General features: G+C 31.2%; 3 protein-coding genes across 3 annotated transcripts; 2 read left to right on the plus strand and 1 right to left on the minus strand.

Annotated features, from left to right (window-relative positions):
* The first annotated feature begins 6687 nt into the window (after positions 1-6687).
* Positions 6688-8618, plus strand: LOC115724108 (proliferating cell nuclear antigen). Its single transcript, XM_030653569.2, has 4 exons — positions 6688-7228; positions 7673-7825; positions 7935-8032; positions 8140-8618. Exons 1-4 carry the CDS (start codon positions 6910-6912, stop codon positions 8362-8364), a joined length of 795 nt encoding a protein of 264 aa, XP_030509429.1. The 5' UTR covers positions 6688-6909; the 3' UTR covers positions 8365-8618.
* Positions 8619-17454: 8836 nt separating this feature from the next.
* Positions 17455-22745, minus strand: LOC115722556 (photosynthetic NDH subunit of lumenal location 3, chloroplastic). Its single transcript, XM_030651798.2, has 3 exons — positions 22463-22745; positions 17802-18088; positions 17455-17692 (listed from the first exon to the last, which is right to left on the minus strand). The coding sequence occupies exons 1-3, from the start codon at positions 22743-22745 to the stop codon at positions 17594-17596; spliced, it is 669 nt and encodes a 222-aa protein (XP_030507658.2). The 3' UTR covers positions 17455-17593.
* Positions 22746-22898: 153 nt separating this feature from the next.
* Positions 22899-24692, plus strand: LOC115722555 (proliferating cell nuclear antigen). The gene is made up of 4 exons (XM_030651797.2): positions 22899-23352; positions 23798-23950; positions 24060-24157; positions 24267-24692. Exons 1-4 carry the CDS (start codon positions 23034-23036, stop codon positions 24489-24491), a joined length of 795 nt encoding a protein of 264 aa, XP_030507657.2. The 5' UTR covers positions 22899-23033; the 3' UTR covers positions 24492-24692.
* The last annotated feature ends 1735 nt before the right edge of the window (positions 24693-26427 follow it).

Below are 26427 nucleotides of genomic sequence, written 5' to 3' on the forward strand. Positions count from 1 at the left end.
TTACTTACTCTAATGCAAGCAACTTACTTTAGTAAGATGCTGAAGCATTTTCTTTCTAATGGCAATCTATAGAAGCTTCACAACTTCTTAGACATAGATTTTATTTATCTAAGGAAAAGTCTCAACTATTCCAGAAAAGACAAAGCCATGAAAGAATTTCTTATATCAACAGTGAGAGGTCTTAGATATGCTTTTGTATGCCTTAGACCAGACACCTGCTGTTGAGTGGGAGTAATGAGTAGGTATCAGATTAATCCAGGAGAAGAACATTGGAAGACAATCAAGTAAATCCTAAGATTAAGAAGAGGAACTATCTGTTAGTCTATAAGGGTGTGTTTAAAACTCTTAGACTACACCATATCAGATTTTGAAATTTGCCTTTGTGCTAGTAAATCTTTCTGATAAGATGGTGGTCACTCTGGGGGTGGAATAGTAATTTTGGAGAAGTGTAAAAACCTATCTGAAGTCTCTAGGTCTACCAGAGAGAGACTGAATGTTAAGGTTGCAGGAAAGATACTTATTCAGTCTAAGGAAAGTTCTATACATTTTTGGCATCATTCCAAATTTCCTTAAACTACTATTGGTAATTTCCTGATTAACCAAAAGTAGTTGCCAAAGATATAGAATCCAGTATCCCAAGAGAGTAGACATATAGAGAGGAATTTCACATTATCAATGATTTTGTGATTAAAGGAAGAGTAATGGTGGAGAAAAGGTTGTGTTTAATTCAACCTTTCAGGTCCTATTACGAGAAGTTTACTACTACTACACTTGATTTGTATATCAAGGTGTTGAGATTATTTGAAACGCACTTTTTGTTTTATATTAGTGCAAGTGGGAGTTTGTTGGGTTTTATGCCCTAAATAAAACTCATTTCAATATAATCAGATTTACTTATTAATATAGATCAGAAATAACATTTAATGTTGCATGGTTCACATGATTTATTTCATGATTATATGTACATAATGTATAAATTCATCTGAAACCCTTTTCACATACTTGATCCTGTTTATTGTGCCGTCAACACATTGGAAAGTAAACATGACTATGTTAATAAAGTTTCCTAGATTTATCAAACATAGGGTTTTACTGATATGATAATCTACAATAGAGTTTACTTGCATTTGGAGAAGTGCTATGTTCTTTCCAGAGCATTGGTTAAAGTAAGGCTCAGGTTGGATGCATGGAGTATGCATCGGAAGGGACCGATATTGAACTTTGACTTAGATTTATTAAACTTACCGTAATATCTATTCAAGTCAATATCGCCTAGTTGATTCTAGATCAAATGATCTTAATCCTGATATGATTAGGCTCAATCTTGAAAGGCTATTCGTGTTCTTTGATTTGTTAGTTAAGCCTACTTTTAGGTCAGGGTGAAACGTACATTTTGGGAACACGGTAGTGCAATTGAGTGGGAGTGCTATCATAAACATGGAATCTATAGCTTCTATCTGGCGAATAGTAAGCAAAGGATGATCTCCTTCGAGCTTGACCAAACGAACATAAATGGTGGAGTACTCATTTCACATAAGCTGAAATATCATTTATACGGGGTCAAGTGTTTTAAGGAATAAATACATTGTAGGGTGTAACGGTAATTTAATCCCTTTACAGTGTAGATCATTCATATAGAGGATCAGTGATCAAATTAGGATTATAACAATGGATAACTAATGATGTGTCTATATGGTGGAACATATAGAGCATTCTATATACTGAGAGTGCAATTCTAAATTCTATGCGTGGATTCAACGAAGAATTAATAAGTTAGTGAATTTTAGTGCTAAATTCTTGATCTACTTATTGGAAGCTCGGTTATATAGACCCATGGTCCCCGCACTAGTTGAGATAATATTGCTTGTAAGACTCATATAATTGGTTTTGATTAATCAATTATAATTCTCAAATTAGACTATGTCTATTTGTGAATTTTTCACTAAGTAAGAGCGAAATTGTAAAGAAAGAGTTTTAGGGGCATATTTGTTAATTATGATACTTTGTATGGTTCAATTAATAAATATGATAAATGAAAATATTATTTAATAATTATTTATAGTTATTAAATAGTTAGAATTGGCATTTAAATGGTTGAATTTGAAAATTGGCGTTTTTGAGAAAATCAGATGCAGAAAAGATAAAACTGCAAAATTGCAAAAAGTGAGGCCCAAATCCACTTTGTAGGGCCGGCCACTTTTGTAGGGTTTTTCCCTCTGATATTTTCATTATTTTAATGCCAAATAATTCAAACCTAACCCTAGTGGAATGCTATAAATAGATAGTGAAGGCTTCAGAAAAAAAAAACACACTTCTTCTGACACTTTCTGAATCAGAAAAACCTGAGCCTTCTCTCTCCCTATCTTTGGCCGAACCCACTCTCTCTCTCTTCCTCTTAAATTTCGAAAATCCTTAGTGTATGAGTAGTGCCGACACACAGCAAGTGATACCTCAATCATAGTGAGGAAGATCGTGAAGAAAGACTTTCAGCAAGAAGGAGGTTTCAGCATCAAAGATTCAGAGAAAGAGATCCAGGTTCAGATATTGATAATGCTCTGCTACAGAAAGGAATCAAGGGCTAGATATCTGAACGGAAGGAGTCATTATATTCCGCTGCACCCAATGTAAGGTTTCCTAAACTTTATATGTGTTTATTTCATCGTTTTAGAAAGTTCATATTTAGGGTGTTAATAAACATACTTGTGAGTAGATCTAAGATCCTGGTAAAATAAATTCCAACAACCTGACTCATGTCTTGAGTTATGAAGCCCTTGAACTGTAGCCAGACTTATCCTATGAAGAGCAACCTGTACAGATTTTGGATAGAAAGGAAAAAGTTCTTCGGAACAAGACTATTGCACTGGTTAAGGTGCTCTGGAGGAACAGTAAGGTGGAAGAAGCCACCTGGGAATTAGAGTCGGATACGAGGACTCAACATCCAGAGCTATTCAGGTTAGATTTCGAGGACAAAATCCTATTAAAGGGGGGAAAATTGTAATGACCGCGCTAGTAATTTGGATTAGTAAAGGCAATTAGCACTAATTTTTATTATTTTATTATTATTTGTGAATTTATTTAATTGTGGACCCCAATATTTAGAAATAAATATTAGAGTTATAATTTCTCAATTCTGGAGATTTTATTAAACTCTAAGGGTATTATTTAGCTTATATGTGAAATATGCAATTTTTGTAATTTTTGCTCGGCGACAACGGAAAATGCGATGGATGGCTAGTTTGATCACATGGGTAAGTTTAGAACCTTATTTCTTAGTGGGAAATATTTTAGAGGAAATAAAATATCGGGATTGAGCGGGGTTATGAAATTTGACCATTTTACCCCTAGCTTTAGAAATACCCAAGTTATAACCTAAAAGGCAAAATGGTAATTTAAATAAGGGATTGGGTGGCTGCCTTGGTGTGTGACACATGGCCTTTTAATTTTTTTAGCCAAGCTTAGGTTGAGAAATTAATTTTCTCATTTTTAGAAAATAAAGGAAAAGTAAAAAAAAATCAAGATCAAGCTCTTTCTCTCTTTCTCTCTTTCGGCTGAAGCAAACCAGGAGGTTTTGCTGTTGATTTGTGGTGTTTTCATCAAGGAATTCAAGGGGGAATCAAACCAAGGTAAGCTCTAGCAACTCCTTGCCCTAGTTCTTGAATTTAAGTTTAGGTTGAGTATGTGAAATTGAGTTTCAGGGGCTGTTAGGTTTGCTTATGCTTAGGGTTTGAATTTTAGGGTTCATTTGAGTTGATTTAAGTTCCTAGCAGCTGGTTTTGTTGATTGGTTTGAGTTTTATGCAATTTTGAGGTTTGAGTTCAAAGCTTTGAGCTTTAATGGAAACTTGATTTTAAATGGTTTGTTCTGTGAAATACTGGCTGGAATTTATTGTTTATGGCCTAATTAGGTACTCTGGAAGGTTTCATGGCAATTGGTGGAGAGTTGAGCAACAAATGAAAGGTTTTGGGAAACCTGGTGCAAACTGGCTAGCCGGTTTTCGCAGGGTTCCCCGGGCCTTTCATTTTCTCAATTTTTGCCTTTTCGATGCCTCGGTTGGGTGTTTCCCCATTTCCAGAGTTAGAATAACCCATTAAGAGCATAGCAGAACCTTGAGTTTTGGTTTTGGGTTTCCCGGGATTAGGGTTATAATCATGTGACTTACCCGGTTTCAAAATGTGATTAGGGCATCCATCTAGCACGAGATTTCCGTTCAGGTCAGCCAGCACACTTGAATTCGGAAAACAGCTAAGAACTGAATATAGTATGTGATGTGATTATCTGAATGTATGTATATGTGTTTGTATATGCATGCTTAAATTATGATTTGCACTACCAACACTTGTATGAATATGTTATAGAGTGCATTGGTATAGTGAGTATTGTTGTTGTGAGTACGATACAGTGATATCAACAGGGTACGGGAAAGTGCTAAGGTGTGTGGTATATCACTCAGTGGTACTCAGGGTACAGAGTAAACCCTACCAACACTCGTACAGTGAGATGCATTGTGTATGTGGTATAGTGGTTGTACCCTAGTGTTGAACGTTCATACTCATCTGTTAAGCTCTGTAAATAGGTGTATGGGCGCCTATTTACAGGTCGGAAATTATGTGATATGTTATATGCATTTCTTACTTAGTCTGTTGACTCACAGTTCTGCTTCCATGTGTAGGTAAAGGAAAGGCGAAGGCTGAACAGGAGTGAACCTGAGCTCGGGTGGGATTGTACATGTCAAAGAAGCGCGACCTGGAGTGTTCGGTCTCGGGACATCTAGGGATTGTATTTTGATAGTCGCTGTGCGACCTGTAATAAAAGTATATTTTGGAATGTTAATTTTACAAAGTTTGAAAAATGGGATCCCGGCACTTATAAATATTTTATAATATTACAAAGTTTAATATTTAATGTAAAAGTTTTAATTTGACACGTTTTTCGAGAAAATTCTTTGATTAGCAAAGATTGCACTATAATTGAAAAAGCACTGTAGTGTGCCTTAGCATTAGGGCGTTACATAAAATATTTCCAACAAAATCTGTCTCCGATTTATCAATGGACGCTTCATCTGATACTATGAGCAAGAAGTAAGTTTCCCCAAGCTCATTTTCGTTCTCTCTCTCTCTTTTTAATTATTATAATTTTATTTTTATTGGGGGATGTGTCTCTCTGTGTGGGTGACAAATATTGGAGGGAATTTGAAGATATGAAAATTAAGCTACAATATGTAATGTATTCTCTATTATAGTGGATTATGGCTAAGCTACTTACTAGTACATTTTCGCATTTTCACACAAATGCTAATTATACAATTTAGGGTTTTTGTTCATCAATATATATACACATTTTGAATTTGAGGTGGTGGTGGTGGGCAGTTGTGGTTTTGTTGAGGTTGATGGTGGTGATGCTAGAAGAAGAAGAAGAAGAAGAAGAAGAAGAAGAAGAAGAAGAAGAAGAAGAAGAAGAAGAAGAAGAAGAAGGAGGAGGAGGAGGAGTGCGTCACGATAGAAGAAGAAGAATAAAGAAAAGAAAAGAAAAAGAAAAAGAATTAGGTTTTTTTTTTTAATTTTTATTTTTTTAATTTTTAAAGAAAAATAATTTTTTATTTTTTATTTTTAAAATAATTAATTTTTTTATTTTTTGTAAATATTTATTTATGTGGACCAATAAAATTGTGCCACGTGGACATTCCACCATGGCAGTTGACAGCTAAAAATGGATGAAAACATTAAAATGCTAACAGAACACGAGTTTAGGGTGTTTTACCACCAAAATTTTAGAATTGGGAGTTAGTTGTAAAAACCTGACCACTTAAAGAGGTTATGCCGCAAATTACTCATTATCATCCAATTATATTTATATATTTTTAAAATACATTTATAATTTTATATACTTAATATGTTTTATTTAAAAATATATATTAATTAATTTAATATACATTTAACACATGAGATTAAATTATGTATGTTTATTATCTATGTTGGATTATAAAGTTTTTTAAATTATGTTTTATATATATATTTTTAATGAAATTTACTTCAATGATAGCTAAAATAGATTGGATGGATCCAATCCAATCCAATAAAAAACCAGTCGATGCATCTAATGATTGGAACCAATCCAATCCAATAAATCCATTAGATCGGATTGGATGACTCAATTCGATTGGATTGGATCGGATGACCAAATTTAATATCTAATAAATAATAGGATTGGATCGGTTGGGTCCAAATTTATTGAATGTGATCCAATGAACACTGGGAGGTAGATGGGATGGATGAAGAGTTAGGGTTTTGTGTTTTTTTTTTTTCAATTCAAAAGAAGTAGAAAAAAAGGAAAAGAAAAATAAAAAAAAAGGAAAATTATAATTTATTTTTAATTTTTGTTTAATTTTCATGTTTTTAAATTATTTTTTTTTATTTTTTAATTATTAATATTAAGTAGCTTAATAAAATTTGGTCGTTAAGAGCAGGGCCGGCCCTAGGTATAGGCGGGCTAGGCCCGTGCCTAGGGCCCACACTTTTCGGGAGCCCAAAATAAAAAAAATAAAAAAAATCATTAGGCTTTTATTTAAGTAAAATTTAAGTGTATTATAAACAATAAATATTCATAACTTAATTGGTATAATGTTTAAGGTCATGGTTCAAATTTATAACACTCCGTGGTTAAGAGTCAAAAATTAATGGAAGGAAAGCTGAGCAAAGAATTTTTCAAATATAAGGATTAAGATCGTACTAAACTTAAAAATTGACTGCAAATTACCTTTTTTCTATTTATTTATTTACATAATAAAATCCGATCCGAACCGACCGAACCAACCCGTTCACACTTTCCCTCCATTTTTTTTTCTTCATTTTAAAACCCTAACCCTAAAACTTGAGAAAATCTCCCAATCGAAGAAATCAGTGAGGTCTGAAGATGTTGGAGTTGCGGTTGGTTCAGGGTTCGCTACTGAAGAAGGTGATGGAGGCTCTCAAGGACCTCGTCACTGATGCCAACTTCGATTGTTCGGCGACCGGGTTCTCTCTCCAGGCCATGGATTCGAGCCATGTGGCCTTGGTAGCGCTGCTGCTCAGATCGGAGGGCTTCGAGCACTACCGATGCGATAGGAATCTTTCCATGGGTATGAACCTCAACAACATGTCCAAGATGCTTAAGTGTGCCGGAAATGATGACATCATCACTATTAAGGCCGACGATGGAAGTGACACTGTCACATTTATGTTCGAAAGTCCCAGTATGCTAACTCTTCCTCTGTTCTAAATCTTGTTTCGGACTTGGTGTTTGTTTCTTTTTGGTCGGTTTACAGTTTTTATTTCTCGTTATCATTTTTATTGAATTATTTTTGTTAGCGATTTTTAGTTTAAGATGATTTCTTGTAGTTTATTATTAAATCACTGTAACTTTGATTTGCCTGAGTGTTACTTGTTATTGGATAAAATGTACTCTGTTCTGCTGAAAACACTAGGACTGAACTTAGAAGGAACAATGTGGAGGATATATGTTCATTTACTTTGTTGTATTGAGTTTTGGAAAGAGAATCTTGATGATCTGGATTTTGGGCTTTCTTTACTGTAAATTTTTGTTAAGATAAAAAGAAATTTTGTAAATGTTCTGCAATTTTATAAATTTTGCTTGTTTTTATTATCTTGTTTCTTATTGTGTGTATACTGGATTGCAGCTCAGGACAAAATTGCTGACTTTGAGATGAAGTTAATGGATATTGATAGTGAACATCTTGGGATTCCAGAAGCTGAATACCATGCTATTGTTAGGATGCCTTCATCGGAGTTTGCTAGAATTTGTAAAGATCTCAGCAGCATTGGTGATACTGGTACGGTGTAAATTTTTTTCAAATAATAAAATGCATTCCTTACCCAAGTTTTGCTGGTTATTTCATTTGTGGGTTTTTCTTAAACTTGATTATTTTTTTGGCCTTGCAGTTGTTATCTCTGTCACCAAGGAGGGTGTCAAGTTCTCCACGAGAGGAGATATTGGGACTGCTAACATAGTTTGCCGGCAAAATTCTACTGTTGATAAGGTATTGATGAAGCAATTGAATGGTTTTGTTGCATTTTATTTCTAATTGGATGATAGATTATGCTTCCAGCAACTCATGTATCTTTATGTGATTTGATGAAATTGCAGCCAGAAGAAGCAACAGTTATAGAGATGAATGAGCCAGTTTCTTTAACGTTTGCTCTGAGGTATATGAATTCCTTTACTAAGGCAACTCCATTGTCTAACACAGTAACAATCAGCTTGTCCTCTGAATTGCCTGTTGTGGTTGAGTACAAGATTGCAGAGATGGGTTATGTTAGGTTCTACTTGGCTCCTAAGATAGAAGAGGACGAAGAAGAGACAAACCCCTGAGTTTAGGGCAAGTTTTGCTATTAACCCTGGTTGCACTGTTTAAAGTTTAGCAGAAGGTTTTCTTGTACAATTCATCTAGGGTGGTTATTCACTTTTTTAACTATAGTTAAATCTGTAGTTTAGATGATTTTCCAAATTCATCTGGTTTTTTCTTCTTTTGTTGTGTAAATAATGTTATTTTAATGTTTATTGTTTGTTTATATACTCATCTAAATTGACACCCAAATGACTAAAAAGGGTTTAAACCAACAAAAGTTTTTGTGCATATCTTCACTTGTAGGAAAATTTAGTCTCAGCACAATTGGCCTTCCAGTGCGGGAAGACAGGAAATGTCCATTTGAAAACGGCTTAGTTGCTTTTAGACTAGGAGAGTTATATTTACAGCCCTCTTATGATTATAACTACACTCCAAAAATATAATACTAAAAAGATTGTTTTGTTTATGAATTTCCTTTTTCATAAGTGCAACATAGGGAAAACCGATTTTTTTCAGAAAAAAACTATTAGTTAAAAACTTTTAAACTAAAATCATTTTCTGAGGATGTTGAGAGGATTTTGACCCTGCCCTTAAGTTTTTTTTTTCCAAGCAGTGACTTGCTGGTTTGGCATTATGATCATACATGGGTTTATCCAGTCAATACAGGCTATCATTTAGCTGCATCTTTGGAGGCTGCAGCAGATTCTTCTCCATCGACATCTCACAATTTTGGTGGAAGTTCTTTTGGTCTTTATAATTGCCACAAAAAGTAAAGATTTTTGCTTGGAAAGTAGTTCATGATGCTCTCCATGTTGCAACCTTTTTAGTTCGACGAAAGGTAATTACTGATTCAACTTGCTCCCTTTGTTCCCGAGCTTGAGAATCTATAGGACATTCACTCTTTAAATGTAAATATGCGTGTTCTATTTAGACATTCAGATTTGATGTTTGATTTGAATCTTGCCAACTCAATGCATAGAGGAGACTACTTGATGCACCTTTCGACCTTTCACTCTAAAACTAATATGGAATTTATAAATTGCACCATGTGGTCGATTTGGTCCGAAAGATACAAAGTTGTCCATGGAGGTACTGCAAGACCAGTAGCAACACTTTTTTTTTTTGAGAATTACTTACGAAACCACCAAGAAGCTCAAGCAAAATACCATACAAATGGTAACTCTGTTTCAAGGCCTTTGCTAATCCAATCTTCAGTTCATTGGCATCCACGTGCACCAAGGGAATTAAAACTGAATGTGGATGCAACAAAAAATCAAGCTATAGGCATTATAGGTGTTGGTGCTATTATCCGAGATACTCATGGTAATGTTGTCGTTGCATTCTCAAAACCTTTGATTGGAAATTTTGTTTACATGAAATGGAGGCCAATGCTAGTTTTTACAGTTTAAATTGGGCTCTCCAATTGTAGCAGCCAATCACTGATGTTGAAACAGTTGCATTGATGCTCTCCAATGCTTTGAATGCACATTTTTCCACAATTTCTTCTTTCAATGACCTAAATGTAGATATTTCTAGTCTTCTATCCTTTTTTCCTAGGGTCATTATAACATATGTCAAACATTCAGTTAATGTGGTTGCTCCTTGTTTGGTTCGACATGTGATTATGGTATAAAATTGCATATTATTACGTGTAATTGGATAAATAAATAGATTTAAATTATCTATCTTCATGGATAACTGTTACTTGAAAGTATTTATTTAATCTAATTTTGTGTTAATTTTTAGATTTGTTGTGGAAATTGTTAAAGTTGAAAGAGAGGATCAATAGCAAGCCCAATTTAATTGGTCTAAGCCCAACCATTTTGCAAAACTTTTTCTCTCCAATCAAGTCAATATATTAAGGGAAATTTACAAAAATACTAGAATTTGAGTTAACTTTTACAAAAATACTGTCACACGGAAATATTTTCAAAAATACTGTGTTTCTATAAAACACCAGTAGAACACAGAACAGAACAATTCAAAATAACAGTAGAAAAACTATAAAACGCCAGTAGAGCACTAGTGAAAACTTAACACAGTATACTGCAGTATGAAATTTATAAAAAATACAATAAAAAAGTAAAAAATAACGTCTGACAGTATTTTTATAAAATAAAAGGCAAAAATTAGTATACCATGTAAATTTCCCATATTAATCAAACTTCCAATTCTTTGTTCGTGGTCAATATACATTCCAATAGCCAGAGAAGAAAAATCATCAAGCTAATTAGCTTTGGGTTTCCATTCTCCAATTGATGACCAACCCCATTAATCTCCATCCAGTCCAACAAATTCTATTGTGTTCAGCAACTCTTTCCTTTATTTTAGCAGGTCAATTCCATTAGGGTTGAGATGCAAAATAACTTTAAATTTGGTAACTAAGTTAGTAAATATCAATTTTTTAAAAAAATTAAGAAAATGACCAAATCTAATAAATTAGCTAATAAAAATTATAAAAATAGATTTATCACATATTTGTTTAAAAAAATATATATAATAACAAAATTAAGTTACATAATTTTTTTAGTATTGCATATTATTATATTGTAACAAAAATAAATAAATATATTAGATCATTTAAATATATACAGCAGTATTAGATATATCGTAGTACAGAAAATTAATATACCGTAGAAATAAAATTATATACCACAAAGAAATTATAACCTTGAATCCGACTAGAGAAGGGAATCCGGTGACGAAGAACAACTAGGCAGACAGAGGTTTTGGATAGCACCTTTTTCCTCTCTTCCTTACCGGGAGGGCAATCTTATCTTATGGCCTTCACCTCCCGCCCGGCACGGAAATACCCAGCCCCCCTTCTGATCCATTCATTTCTGCAAGCAGGGGGGATCCAGAGCTAAGCCCCCCTTCTATTGCAACCTAAAAAAGGAGCAGTTGCTGATGTGAGATCCGAGGAGACTCGACTTGCTCCCCCTTACGCTTACAACATAGGGGGCTGCTTACTTTTTTCGGGCCGAGCTTCCCAAGCTCTATACTGTTGGGGAACTCTGCAAGGGTCTTACCACCTTCTTGATTTACTATATTGCAAGAAGGCAAGGCCTGGTCCTAATGGAGATTATTTCGACTGTGAGAGCCAAAGTTAGCACGATCGGGAAAGGGGGACAATGAACCTGTACCGTGCCAGTTCTGCCGCTCATGGATATACTATACTATAATATAATTATATTATAGCACCCAGAAGCTCGCAAGACCCACGACGCCTTGCTACAATAACGAGTGGCTAGTTCGTTCGATATCTAGGGGATACCCGTCTACTAAGCCTTTTTTTGAATATCCATAGCTCGGAGGGTTACTCGAATCTTTTGTTTTTGTACTCTACTCGTTCCTTGAAGGTCCAATTAATTAATAGTTATTGGAGGACGGTTAGTGTCTGTTCTGCATGACTCTGGAACGTTATAGCTAAGGAAATACTAAATTAATACTCAAAAAAATATATATATCATCCTAACAAAATTATATATACCACCATTAAAATATGAATACATACCAAAAAATTTATATATAATAAAATAGAAACTAAATATCATATTAAATAAATAATATATTATAGACAACAAAAATCATATACCGTACAATAAAACGTATATACCTACAATAAAAAATAAAACAAAATAATTTAATATTATTAAAAAAAAATTATATATATCATATTAACAAAATTATATATCACCTTTATGTATACTAAAATAAAAACTAAACATGCATTATCTAAAATAAAATGATATACTATACAATAAAACTTATATACCATATAACATAAAATATATACCTTACAATAAAAATATATATAATAATAACAACAAATAAAAATAAAAATATATAGAATGCTAATAAAATTATATATCATGTCAACAAAAGTACAATAGAAAATAAAACTTAAATATTATTTAAAAAAATTATATACCGTATAACAAAAAATACCTATACCATACACCAAAACATATATACAAAAAATAATAATAATAAAAATATAGATTACTAATACATATATATGTATGTATACTATACTAACCAAATTATATACCACAATTAAAATATATATACCATGACCATTGTATATAATAAAATAAAAACTAATTAAATATTATTTAAAATAAATAATTATACAATCAAAAAATATAAAAATAATAGTTAAATATATGTAGCATGACAATAAAATTATATACATACATTAAAATATTTTTATTATGCTAATAAAATTATATACCACTATTATACATATCATAATAAAAAATAAATATCATCTAAGAATAATAATATACCATACAACAAAATAGAAATATACCGTACAACAAAATCTATATACCAACAACCCAAAACAACTCATAAAAAATTAAAAAAATTGACATAACTTTAAAATAAAAAAGATTTTAACAAAACTAATATAGATATACCATTAATGTTTAAATAATTTGCTTCTAATTCTAAAAAAAATATAAAAAAAATAATAATTTTGAAATGAGGACATTTACTAACATAGTCTTATGATTTAGGGCCATTTGCTATATTTTTTTTTGAAATGAGAACATAAACTAACATACTCTTATGATTTGGGGCCATTTACTATAATTTCCCATTGGATTAACTCACACGACCCAAAGTCATGGACTGCCAGCATCATGGAGCATACCACTCTCTCCACTTACCCATTTTTACTGCCATTTATTTACCTAGTTATTTTTTTTTTGCTGAGGCTTGCTTGCCTCTATAAATAGAGACCCATTTGACACTAAGAAAATAATCAAATTTTAACTAGTAGTTATTGTTGGGTTTTATGCCCTAAATAAAACTCATTTCAATATAATCAGATTTACTTATTAATATAGATCAGAAATAACATTTAATGTTGCATGGTTCACATGATTTATTTCATGATTATATGTACATAATGTATGAATTCATCTGAAACCCTTTTCACATACTTGATCATGTTTATTGTGTCGTCAACACATTGGAAAGTAAACATGACTATGTGAATAAAGATTCCTAGATTTATCAGACATAGGGTTTTACTGATATGATAATCTACAACAAAATTTACTTGCATTTGGAGAAATGCTATGTTCTTTCCAGAGCATTGGTTAAAGTAAAGCTCAGGTTGGATGCATGGAGTATGCATCGGAAGGGACCGATATTGAACTTTGACTTAGATTTATTAAACTTACCGTAATATCTATTCAAGTCAATATCACCTAGTTGATCCTAGATCAAATGATCTTAATCCTGTTATGATTAGGCTTAATCTCAAGAGGCTATTCGTGTTCTTTGATTTGTTAGTTAAGCCTACTTTTGGGTCAGGGTGATACGTACATTTTGGGAACACGGTAGTGCAATTGAGTGGGAGCGCTAACATAAACATGGAATCTATAGCTTCTATCTGGCGAATAGTAAGTAAAGGATGATCTCCTTCGAGCTTGACCAAACGAAAATAAATGGTGGAGTACTCATTTCACATAAGCTGAAATATCATTTATACGGGGTTAAGTGTTTTAAGGATAAAATACATTGTAGGGTGTGACGGTAATCTAATCCCTTTACAGTGTAGATCATTCATATAGAGGATCATTGATCAAATTAGGATTATAACAATGGATAACTAATGATGTGTCTATATGGCGGAACATATAGAGCATTCTATATACTGAGAGTGCAATTCTAAGTTCTATGCGTGGATTCAACGAAGAATTAATAAGTCAGTGAATTTAGGTTATAAATTCTTGATCTGCTTATTGGAAGCTCGGTTATATAGACCCATGGTCCCCCCACTAGTTGAGATAATATTTCTTGTAAGACTCATATAATTGGTTTTGATTAATCAATTATAATTCTCAAATTAGACTATGTCTATTTGTGAATTTTTTCACTAAGTAAGGGCGAAATTGTAAAGAAAGAGTTTTAGGGGCATATTTGTTAATTATGATACTTTGTATGGTTCAGTTAATAAATATGATAAATGACAATATTATTTAATAATTATTTATAGTTATTAAATAGTTAGAATTGGTATTTAAATGGTTGAATTTAAAAATTGGCGTTTTTGAGAAAATAGAAATAAAAATTGTGAAAACTGCAAAATCCAAGTAAGGCCCATTACACAACATGGTCGGCCACTTGGGATGGTTTTTCAAACTGATATTTTCATTATTTTAATGCCAAATAATTCAAACCTAACCCTAGTGGAATGCTATAAATAGATAGTGAAGGCTTCAGGAAATTTACACTAAACTTTCTACTTTTTCCTTCAGAGAAAAACCTGAGCCTTCTCTCTCTATACCTAGCCGCCACCTTCTTCTCTTTCTTCCCTCTTCAATTTCGAAATTTCTTAGTGTTAGAGTAGTGCCCACACACAGCAAGTGATACCTGAATCATAGTGAGGAAGATCGTGAAGAAAGACATTCAACAAGAAGGAGTTTCAGCACTAAAGAAGGAGAGAAAGAGGTCCAGGTTCAGATATTGATAATGCTCTGCTACAGAAAGGAATCAAGGGCTAGATATCTGAACGGAAGGAGACATTTAATTCCGCTGCACCCAATGTAAGGTTTCTAATACTTTATATGTATTTATTTCATAATCGTTTTAGAAGTTCATATTTAGGGTGTTAATCAACATACTTGTGAGTAGATCTAAGATCCTGATAAAATAATTTCCAACAGTTATTATACCAAAATTGTGTCTTTTCATTCCTTCTTTTTTATTTTGCTTTATTAATTTTGGTGTAAAGACAATGCTTTTTCTAGGCTAATTTCTTTGGCAAGACTCAAGTGTAAGTTCATGCAATTTTTATTCTTCTAATATATTGATTCTCTTTGTTCTTCATTTTCACATTTGTTATATTAAATTTATCTTCTTCTAAATTGCACTTTAAATTTAATAGTACCTTTTATATAAGTTCAGTCATGCTTTTCTTATGTAAGTTAGGCTATTAATTATTAGAGTGTTTATTATATTATATGATTTTTACTGCATTCTGCCGGTGGTATTTTGTCGATTTAAATTATATAATATGATAGTATTTTTAGAAGTAGTATTAATTTAATTAGAGAACATATTTTTCTAGTGAGCTTAATTATACATATTTTCCAACTAATTAATGGTGTAGAATCATAGTTGAGGTTAAAGAATCAATTTTATTAGGAAAATATAATTGCATGTAAAAAATTTGTGTCTTCTATAATCATTTTCTGATCACTTCTCATTTTAATTACGTGTACAATTTTTAAAAATCATTTTCTCAATATTCTCATCACATTCAAGGTTCTTATTTTGTTCTCGTAAAATTACTAATTGTCTTTTTGAGTGTATTTTCCTCCCTGTGAATACGACATATAACCCGTTTACTACCGCGACCGCAGTGTAATTAATTGGGCGACATCAACATGCTCTAGAGCTGGATGAGGCTTGTTCTCGGTTGGAGAATTTTCCTCTATCAATTTACTCTGCTATTGTAAATAACTTACACTTTTAATTTATGATAGCTTTGTATTTTCTATAAAAAAAAAATCATTTTCTGAGGTTTCATCAATAGCGCAATTATCCAATACACAAGTTAGGTTAGTGTAAATATTTATTTCTATATATCCTTACCTAAATGTGATGAGCCCATGTATGTATATATATGTATGGGAGTCTATGAATATATATATAAGGCTATTATAGCAGGGATTGAGTATTTATCTATCAATAAAGATAGTTATTTATAGGCATTGATTTAATCTAATGATTCAAATTAATCGTTAAAAATTACACCATAATTATCATACTTTTTTAAGGGTAAATACCATTTTGGACCCTGTGTTTTGTAAAAGTTACCAATTGGACCATCTGTTTTGTTAAATGACAAAATAGATTTTTTTAAAATGGTACAAATAGGACCCTGAATTGATTTTTTGTCAAAATAAAATTTAATAATAATCCAATCTAAATGTATTATGACAAAAATATTTATATTTTCTGTATTTGTTTGTCTTAGAAATTGTCTTCAAGTTGGTTATATTAAAAAAGGTTGTCAAAAATTAAGCTCAGAGTCCTATTTTTATTATTTTTAAAAATATAAGGTCTATTTTATCATTTAACAAAATAGAGGGTTTAATCTGTAATTTTTAGAAAACACAATATCCAAAATGGTATAACAAAATAGAGGGATTTGGATAAATTTATGACCTTTTTTTTTTAAATGATAATAATTAATTGGAGTTGACTTTAATTGAACAGGCAATAATATACTTAGGTGTCATGAACATCATGCTAATAAAACCACTAGTTATAAACTTTATCGAAATTTATAGCTTTTCAATTATAAATGTCTACTTATAAACTTATCGAAATATATATCTTCTCTACTTATAACGACTGCGATTTCTGTTTGTACTGTTTGTAGGTTTAAGCTCAATTAGATATGTCAATCCAATTTGTTAAGCTTGTTTGATAAGTTTTTAACTAATTTACTTAATATATGTTAATTATAAATAGGATGATTTTGTCCATAATACGTTGTTTGATTGGTAAATTAATTTATATGTTTAGATTTTATTAAGTTCATGTTGTAAATTCAACACGGGCACTATTGTGGGATACTTGTAATTTGCATACACAAATGAAGCACATAGAGCACTTTGGCAATATTTACTAATTCATAATGAAATGAATAACACAATGAGTAATGTTATAAATGAGAACTAATAATTAAAAAGATACATTCATCGTTCTTCAATTTAAATATTTATTTATCCAAATTTCATAAAAGTAGACACGTGAATTAATTAGTGACTAATGATGGAATCACTTTCCTAGTCTTCATTTTCTTTACTATCTGCTACTGAATCTAAACATGTCATTAAACAAGTCTAAAAGAATGCGCATTTGTTAGTAGTTGGGATGAGATCAAGAAAATTATAGTTTAGTAAAGAGTAAAAAGTTACCCTTTTCATGTTAGTCATTAGTGTTTCAAGTTTTCCATCATCTTTCACCACCACTTCATGGTGAGTCTCTCTGCTCATTTTTCTGGTATTGATGTTTCAAGTTACAATGAAAACTGTCATCACTTTCTTGCTTGATAGTGTTTGTGGAAACTTTGAACACCTATCCAGTTTTGTCAATTAAATAAAGGATAATATTATATAAAGTAAGGACTTAAAAAATAAAAAACAAAGGGGTTGTATGAAATGAGTTTTTATAAAACCCCCATTTGAATAGTAAATCAAATGATCAAAACCACATCTACAAAGTCTATGCCATTCGGGTCATGACCTCTTGGAGTATAGCCTTTGTGTCCTTATAAGTTGTTTCTGTCTGTAGTATGTTTCTTTGTTTAACAGCAGCATCAAGCTGTAAGCAAATTTCAAACCAAATATTTCTTAGAAAGCTGTAATGTAAAGAAGAACCATCAAAAACAAAAATAAAATGAATAATGTGTTTATTTTGATTTGATGATTACCTTCTCCACATTATCAAATAATCTGTTAGCCAAATCTAGGAGAGGTTGCTTGTCATCAACTGGTGCAGCAGTGATCACCTTATCGAAATCATAATACATGAATGTTGACTTGATCTTAATAAACTTTTGGACATAGTTCAATGTGTCTTTTCCAATCAAATCTTCCATAGCAAGAAGATCAAAGGCATATTTTCTCAGCCTATACATTCTTCCTTTGAGCCCTATATCCGCAATGAAGATTCTCTTCTTCAGAAAAGAGCGAGTGCCGGTGTTTTCATTTTCGATTTCTGTCATAATTAACATTCAAAAACAGGAAGAAAAAAACCAATTACACCAATCAATATCAATATATATAAATTTATGGAAGAGGTTTCAATGGTTACATTTTTATTGTAATTACATTTTTTTAAGCCATTGGATTACTATTAAATGGTTGTGATTAATTTGGAAATTAAATAAAAATAAATAATAAATAACTTGTAGCCTGAAAGTAACCTAATCATTTATTTTTTTTTTTTATAAAACTTTAATTAAGATTAATTATATTTTAGATTTAAATTAATTATAATTATTAATTAATTTTTTGTAATTTATTACTATATAAGGATCTTTTAGCAATTTATTTTTTTATACTTAAATTATTTAAAATGTTATAGCAAAACTTTTTATAATTTAAAATTATACACATATAATTTCATAATTTAAATTTTATTATACTTGTAATCTTAATTTTAAATTATTTCACTTAATTATTTATTTTTTTATTTAAATATTTAAAAAGTAAAAAATGAAATAAGTTGAAGGATTTTTTAGAAAAAAAATGGCTGCACTTGTTATCGATTGTTTTCAACTTCAAAAGCGTCATGTTCCCGTCAGTGCAGAATGCCCTTTGTGCAAGCTAGTACAGAAACTATTCAACATGTGTTGGTTGAATGTTCATTTGCAAAAGCTGCTTGGAATCGTAGCATGGTGGACGTCGGGGCTGGGGCTGCAACATTCAGCAGCTGGTTGTTGGGGATTTTCACCAGGGGCAAGAAGGTGAAATGGAGGAAGTAACGGTGGTAAGTTGGGCTATTTGGCGTGCGCATAATGAATTTGTTTGGCAAAGGAAGAGTTGGCTTGCTTTAAATATTGTTACATCAGCTAGAAACATGCTTGATCAATACAAATTCGCTTAATGAAGGAAGGGTCTTTCGTTGTCTCCTTTAAATGATGGGGGCAGAATCGTGAGCGCTAAATTGCACATGAGTTAAATAAGATCAAAGTTAATGTTGATGGGGCTTTATTTGAACAAGAGGGGAAGTTTGGGGTGGATTGTGTAGCTCGAGATCATCATGGTACTATGTTAGAAGCTTTCAAGAAGGGAAAGATTGGTTGTGTCCAACCCAAAATTACTGAGATCATAGACACCAAAGAAGTTTTGAGTTGGATTACAACTCATTCTTGAGACAATGTCGTGTTGGAAACAGATAGCTTGGTGTGTGTACAAGCTGTTCAAAGCAATATTTTTATGTCCTCACAGTTTGGTCTTCTGGTTCAAGATGTTAGAAATTTACTTTTGGCTTTATCTTTTGTTGATTTGTGTTTTGTAAAACGATTTGCAAACAAGTTGGCTCATTACTTGGCAAGAGACTCTTGTTTCCCTACATGTTATGTGCTTCAGTTTGAGGATTGTTCCTCTAAAGTGCGTTCTATTGTTTTGAATGAATTTATTAATTAATAAATGTTATGATTTTTACTCAAAAAAATGTATATATCTATTTCATGACCTTTGATTTGTAATCATAATTAACTGTTACACAATAAGTATAATAGTACTTAATTTTTAATTTAAATGTGAGGTCCTATGAAAATAAAATTAAATAAGAAAGCTATAAATCAATATCAACATTAGACTATAAAAGAAGCATACACAATATTTTACTGTCATATTGTTCATTACCTATATAGATGAGCTTCTACGATAGATGATATATTTATTTAATTTTTATATTTTCTAATAAAGCTATCATTACCATTATTAGACATCTTTCTTTCTTTAGGAGATTTCATATTTATTTAATAATTCTTTATTGATTTTTTTTCTGACTAAGAAATTATATAAATATATATATTTGTTTATGCTAATCGATATTTTATCTATATATATTCCTAATGCTAAGCACGATGTGGCGTCTTATAAATCTAAGATTCTATTTTTTTTTTTCTATTTTGTGGATTATTTATAATTCATTTGGGTGCATCATCAACTTCAATTTTGATTGCTTATATTGATAAATTTTGCATGACAAAAGAAAGCACAATCTCTAAGATATGACATGGTACAATAAACTTCCTTCAAACAGTTTCAAAGTTTTTCTCACCATCAATCTCATGCATAAGTAAAAGTAAGTAAATCAAGTACTATTTTTTATGGTTCTTTTCAATATGTTTATTTAAAATTAATATTGGTCAAATTTCTAAAAAAAATATTATATTTTGAATAATATTTTTCTATTTTTATGTTTAAATATAAATTTATTTGATTTAATTATTTTATTTATACATTAGTTCAAAAAACTAATCATAATTCTTATTTCAACAATTATTCAAGAAATATAGAAAATAACTCTTACTTAAAACTCTCATTAACTAAAAATTTATGGTATCTTCTTTTTATAACTCCTATTCATATTTATATTATTAATGTGTCAAAAAATTTATGGTGACTTCTCATTTTATAATATAACTATCATGCATAATATATATTATTATGTGTACAAAAATTTATAGTGTTTTCATTTTATAACTCTTATTTATATTCAGGGCCGGCCCTAAGTTTTAGTGGGCTATAGAAAAAAAAACATATTTTGGACCCTTATTTAGAACAAAATATGGTATTTTTGAAAATCAGTAAAAAAATTGTATAATTTTAAAAGGGAAATATTTTTTTTTGGGCCCCTGGGATAGGTGGGTCCTAGGCACAGGCCTAGCCCGCCTATGCCCAGGGCCGGGCCTGTTTATATTTATAATACCTATATATTATTAATGTGAACAAATTTATAATGTCTTTTCATTTATAATATCTATATATTATTGTGTATATTATTATTATATATTGTAACACTCTTTTGATATTCTTATATATATATACACTAGCTATATATTGTCATGAGCAATATTGTGAAGCCATAAATTTTACTGTATTAAAAAAAATTGGCTAGAAATTAATATTTTTTCTCATCTTTTACGGGCTCTATTGTGTGTACTTATCCAACTCACTCTTCATGATGATCAAGCTAATTAGGAAGTTGAAGGGTCTTCCTATAAAGATAGTATTATCTTCATTTTATTTTGTAGTGGTTTTAGATTTTTTTAATTATTTTTATACTAATACTAAATTAAAACCAACTAATTAAAAATAAATTAATAATCATTATGACTTATAGTATTCTAGCACAAAAATAATTCATATAAAAATTAACATATGTATTAACTATTTGTATTGTATCATTAAAATAACTATTTGTATTTATTTATGAGACTTTTTATCATCATCAAAACTCTTCATAATTCTTACCAACCTTGCTCCATATCGCACTAATTATGCTAATACGAGTGATATTAGAGCTCACATAGACAAGCTCATGGGTTGCTACCAAAAACTTAAGGCCATGTGGTTAGATCTCAGTGAAGATTACATGGTGTAGTTTGTGATTAAAATCATTCCTTTTCAATTTGATTCAATCAGATTAAATTACAATACTCAAAAGGAGTAATAGACTATTCAGGAGATGACTGATATTCTTGCCAGAAAAATATATAAAAAAAAAGAAGAACAAGAAGTATTTTCATGGTGACAAGCCAAACAATCCTCATAAGTGAAATATTATAAGTGTGCATATAAATTTGCAGTATATATATATATTAGGTGTTTAATTTCTATTATGTGTTTTATCTTAAGTGTAAATTTATAAGTATTTTTTGTCCTATATATATTTATCATATATCTCCATCTATTCAACTCATCTATAAATTTGTATGATTGGTAATTTATTTTATGTTTTGGTTTGTGGTTATAAGTTTGGTTTTTTTTTTTTAGTCATCAAGTTAATCATCTTGTGATAATTTATTGTTCTTACAATTTGTTTAGATAATTGTTGGACTTTAAAATATGCAAAAACCCAAACAACTAGGATGGATATTTTCGAAAATAAAGAGCACATATTATTAAGAATTAATTATTATTTAAATATATTAAATATATATACATTTTACTATATTACATAAAATATCAAATAAATATGAGTACTAAAATAATATGTATATTTCTTTATTGTTGTATTTTTTTTTCTCAATTATGAATTCTAAAGAGTAAAAAGAATATATATTGAAATATTAAAAACAAATTATAAAATAAACTAATAAATTTTTTTAAAATTATATATGTAATTTAAATTATTGTAAAATAAAATTACTATCCTTATATATTCTTATTATTGTTTATTATTTTATTATTTGTTTTGGTAATGGTGTAAAACACTACGATAATAATATCAATAAATTAGAAGGTAAAAATGATTTATTCTAAAATATTATTAATTTTTTTTATATATAAAATAAATTAGTTATATTCCGTAGTTAATTTTAGGCTAAAGATTTTGTGTACTATATATACTTACTATTATTGACAGAAGGAAGTGGAATACGGCCATCTATCCAAAAACCGTTGTCTTCAGCGAAAGAGACTGCATTGCAAGTTTTCCCAACAACTGCAATGGAGGCAAGGCCTAGTGCTACCCTTCTTGTTGTTTGCATGCTGTGTTGTTCTTCACAATCATCCTTCTTCTTCCCTAGAAACCCAACTATTTCTACTCCTTTTTTGGCCCTTTCGAGGCTTGCAAGCCTAATTTGAATCCTCGACAGTGTTTCGAAGACTCCATTCAAGTTTGCCAAACGGGCCATGGTGGAAGAATTGAGTGAAAAGAATGCAATTTTCAGAAAACACTCACTGAGTGTGGCACTAGAATTTCAGTTATATCCGTTTGTAAAAAGCTTAGGCCACTTGTGACCACAAGAAACATATCCCTTATAAAGGGTAATTTGGTCATTTTCTATACTTTACATAATTACAGCTATGAGTCCGGGTAGTGCTCCATTCATACTTTCCCTCCATTTTTTTTTTTCATTTTAAAACCCTAACCCTAAAACTTGAGAAATACTCCCAATCGAAGAAATCAGTGAGGTCTGAAGATGTTGGAGTTGCGGTTGGTTCAGGGTTCGCTACTGAAGAAGGTGATGGAGGCTCTCAAGGACCTCGTCACTGATGCCAACTTCGATTGTTCGGCGACCGGGTTCTCTCTCCAGGCCATGGATTCGAGCCATGTGGCCTTGGTAGCGCTGCTGCTCAGATCGGAGGGCTTCGAGCACTACCGATGCGATAGGAATCTTTCCATGGGTATGAACCTCAACAACATGTCCAAGATGCTTAAGTGTGCCGGAAATGATGACATCATCACTATTAAGGCCGATGATGGAAGTGACACTGTCACCTTTATGTTCGAAAGTCCCAGTATGCTAACTCTTCCTCTGTTCTAAATCTTGTTTCCGACTTGGTGTTTGTTTTTTTTGGTCGGTTTACAGTTTTTATTTCTCGTTATCATTTTTATTGAATTATTTTTGTTAGCGAGTTTTAGTTTAAGATTATTTCTTGTAGTTTATTATTAAATCACTGTAACTTTGATTTGCCTGAGTGTTACTTGTTATTGGATAAATATGTACTCTTTTCTGCTGAAAACACTAGGACTGAACTTAGAAGGAACAATGTGGAGGATATATGTTCATTTATTTTGTTGTATTGATTTTGGAAAGAGAATCTTGATGTTCTGGATTTTGAGCTTTCTTTACTGTAAATTTTTGTTAAGATAAAAAGAAATTTTGTAAATGTTCTGCAATTTTATAAAATTTGCTTGTTTGTTTATTATCTTGTTTCTTATTGTGCGGATACTGGATTGTAGCTCAGGACAAAATTGCTGACTTTGAGATGAAGTTAATGGATATTGATAGTGAACATCTTGGGATTCCAGAAGCTGAATACCATGCTATTGTTAGGATGCCTTCATCGGAGTTTGCTAGAATTTGTAAAGATCTCAGCAGCATAGGTGATACTGGTACGGTGTAAATTTTTTTCAAATAATAAAATGCATTCCTTACCCAAGTTTTGCTGGTTATTTCATTTGTGGGTTTTTCTTAAACTTGATTATTTTTTTGGCCTTGCAGTTGTTATCTCTGTCACCAAGGAGGGTGTCAAGTTCTCCACGAGAGGAGATATTGGGACTGCTAACATAGTTTGCAGGCAAAATTCAACTGTTGATAAGGTATTGATGAAGCAATTGAATGGTTTTGTTGCATTTATTTCTAATTGGTTGATCTTAGATTATGCTTCCAGCAACTTATGTATCTTTATGTGATTTGATGAAATTGCAGCCAGAAGAAGCAACAGTTATAGAGATGAATGAGCCAGTTTCTTTAACGTTTGCTCTGAGGTATATGAATTCCTTTACTAAGGCAACTCCATTGTCTAACACTGTAACAATCAGCTTGTCCTCTGAATTGCCTGTTGTGGTTGAGTACAAGATTGCAGAGATGGGTTATGTTAGGTTCTACTTGGCTCCTAAGATAGAAGAGGACGAAGAAGAGACGAACCCCTGAGTTTAGGGCAAGTTTTGCTATTAACCCTGGTTGCACTGTTTAAAGTTTAGCAGAAGTTTTTCTTGTACAATTCGTCTAGGGTGGCTATTCACTTTTTTAACTATAGTTAAATCTGTAGTTTAGATGATTTTCCAAATTCAACGGTTTTTTTTCTTCTTTTGTTGTGTAAACAATGTTATTTTAATGTTTATTGTTTGCTTATATACTCATCTAAATTGACACCCCACTGACTAAAAAGGGTTTAAACCAACAAAAGTTTTTGTGCATATCTTCACTTTTAGGAAAATTTAGTCTCAGCACAATTGGCCTTCCAGTGCGGGAAGACAGGAAATGTCCATTCGAAGACGGTTGATTTGCTTTTAGACTAGGAGAGTTATGGCTACGTTCGGTAACCATTTTAAAAATGGTTTTTTATTTTTTAATCAAAAATTTGGAAAGGCAAATAGAAATGGTGTTCGGTAAAATCAATTTCATTTTTTGTTTTTAAAATTTAAAATCAAAAGGAGTAAATTTTAAAAATAGATTTTTGATGTTTTTAAAAATAGATTTTTGATGCTTTAAAAATTTTTAAAAACACTTTTTTTTTCTCTTGCTTGGCTCTCTTAATCTTCGTTCTTCCTCAATGAGTCTTCCATGGCGTCAGCTATTCTAGGTGATATTTCTTCCTCTTTATGTCTCTCTCTCTATGTATATTGCTCTCTTTGTTTCTCTCTCTATATATCTCGCCTCTCTTTCTCCTTATTTCTCAGATTTTTTCTTATTCCTTCATTCTCAGATTTGAAAATGAAAAAAATGAGAACAACATGACATGAGAAAGGAATCTTAGTGTGAAAGATATCTTTGCTATTACAGGTATGATTTTTTCTTATATTTTATTTTGATTTTAGGATTTTTGTTTGAGAAAATTTATTCTTAGCTTTTATTAGGTTTTTGGATTTAATTTTTCAAATTGGTTTTGGGTTTAATATCTGAAATGAGATTTTGTTGCTTAATTTAAAAAAAAATAGTGGGTTTTGAGTATGCTAGTGATTTTTGTCATTGGTTGATTCGATTGGTTTTGTGGTAGAGGATTATTTTTTAACTAAGATTTATCTGTATGCATTGTTTTCTATGTGAACCTATTATAACCAAGCATGGTTCACGACATGGTCTCACATAGCTGTATATACTTGTGGAGACACCTACTTTGCTTGCTATTTTGTGGAGACACTTTCTATGCTCATGTTGTTATAATCTAATCTATTAATTCTGACAAATTTGATGGCACATATTATTTAGAGGCCACAGTATACATTATTCTAGTTAGCAATACATTTTACCTAAATTTATCACTACAATGACTGCTGTTTTCCCGCTAGATTCCAATTCTGCATTGTTATTAAATGAGCTGGTTTGTTAATTTGTTTGTAAAAGTTTTGTTGTGTAATTTGACTGGTTGAGCTCTATCAACTAAAAATATGGTGAGAACTGAGGCATATACAATACAAGATTGATTGGTATATCCCATTGTAATAAGTCCTTGTGTTGTTGTGTACTCTTTCTTGCTTAAGAAATGTATAATTAAACTGTATTTTATGGTAAAATAAACTTCCAGTTCTGGTGAGATTTATTGCCTGAGAAATTTAGCTCACAGTAGAGACCCTTTTTGAGTGAATGACTTGATTTGAGCCTTGTTCTTCTTGGCTGTCTTGGTGAGACTTATAGAAGGTGCGGACTTTGATTTAAAGAACAATTATAAGTTGTGTTGTGTGGTTTGACTGGTTCAGTCAGCTCAATGAATTGGAAATGTGGTGAGAGAACTGAGAATCATACAATACAAGATTTCTTTAGTGACCAACCATGAGAATCAAGATTTGATTAGTAAGTTAATGTTGGTTTCAAGATGTTCTGTTATGTTCTTTTTCTTCTAGAAATTCAGGTTGGTTGGTGGTACTAA

The sequence above is a fragment of the Cannabis sativa genome, chromosome 9 (genome assembly GCF_029168945.1).
Source record: "Cannabis sativa cultivar Pink pepper isolate KNU-18-1 chromosome 9, ASM2916894v1, whole genome shotgun sequence".
NCBI classification, from domain to species: Eukaryota; Viridiplantae; Streptophyta; class Magnoliopsida; order Rosales; family Cannabaceae; genus Cannabis; species Cannabis sativa.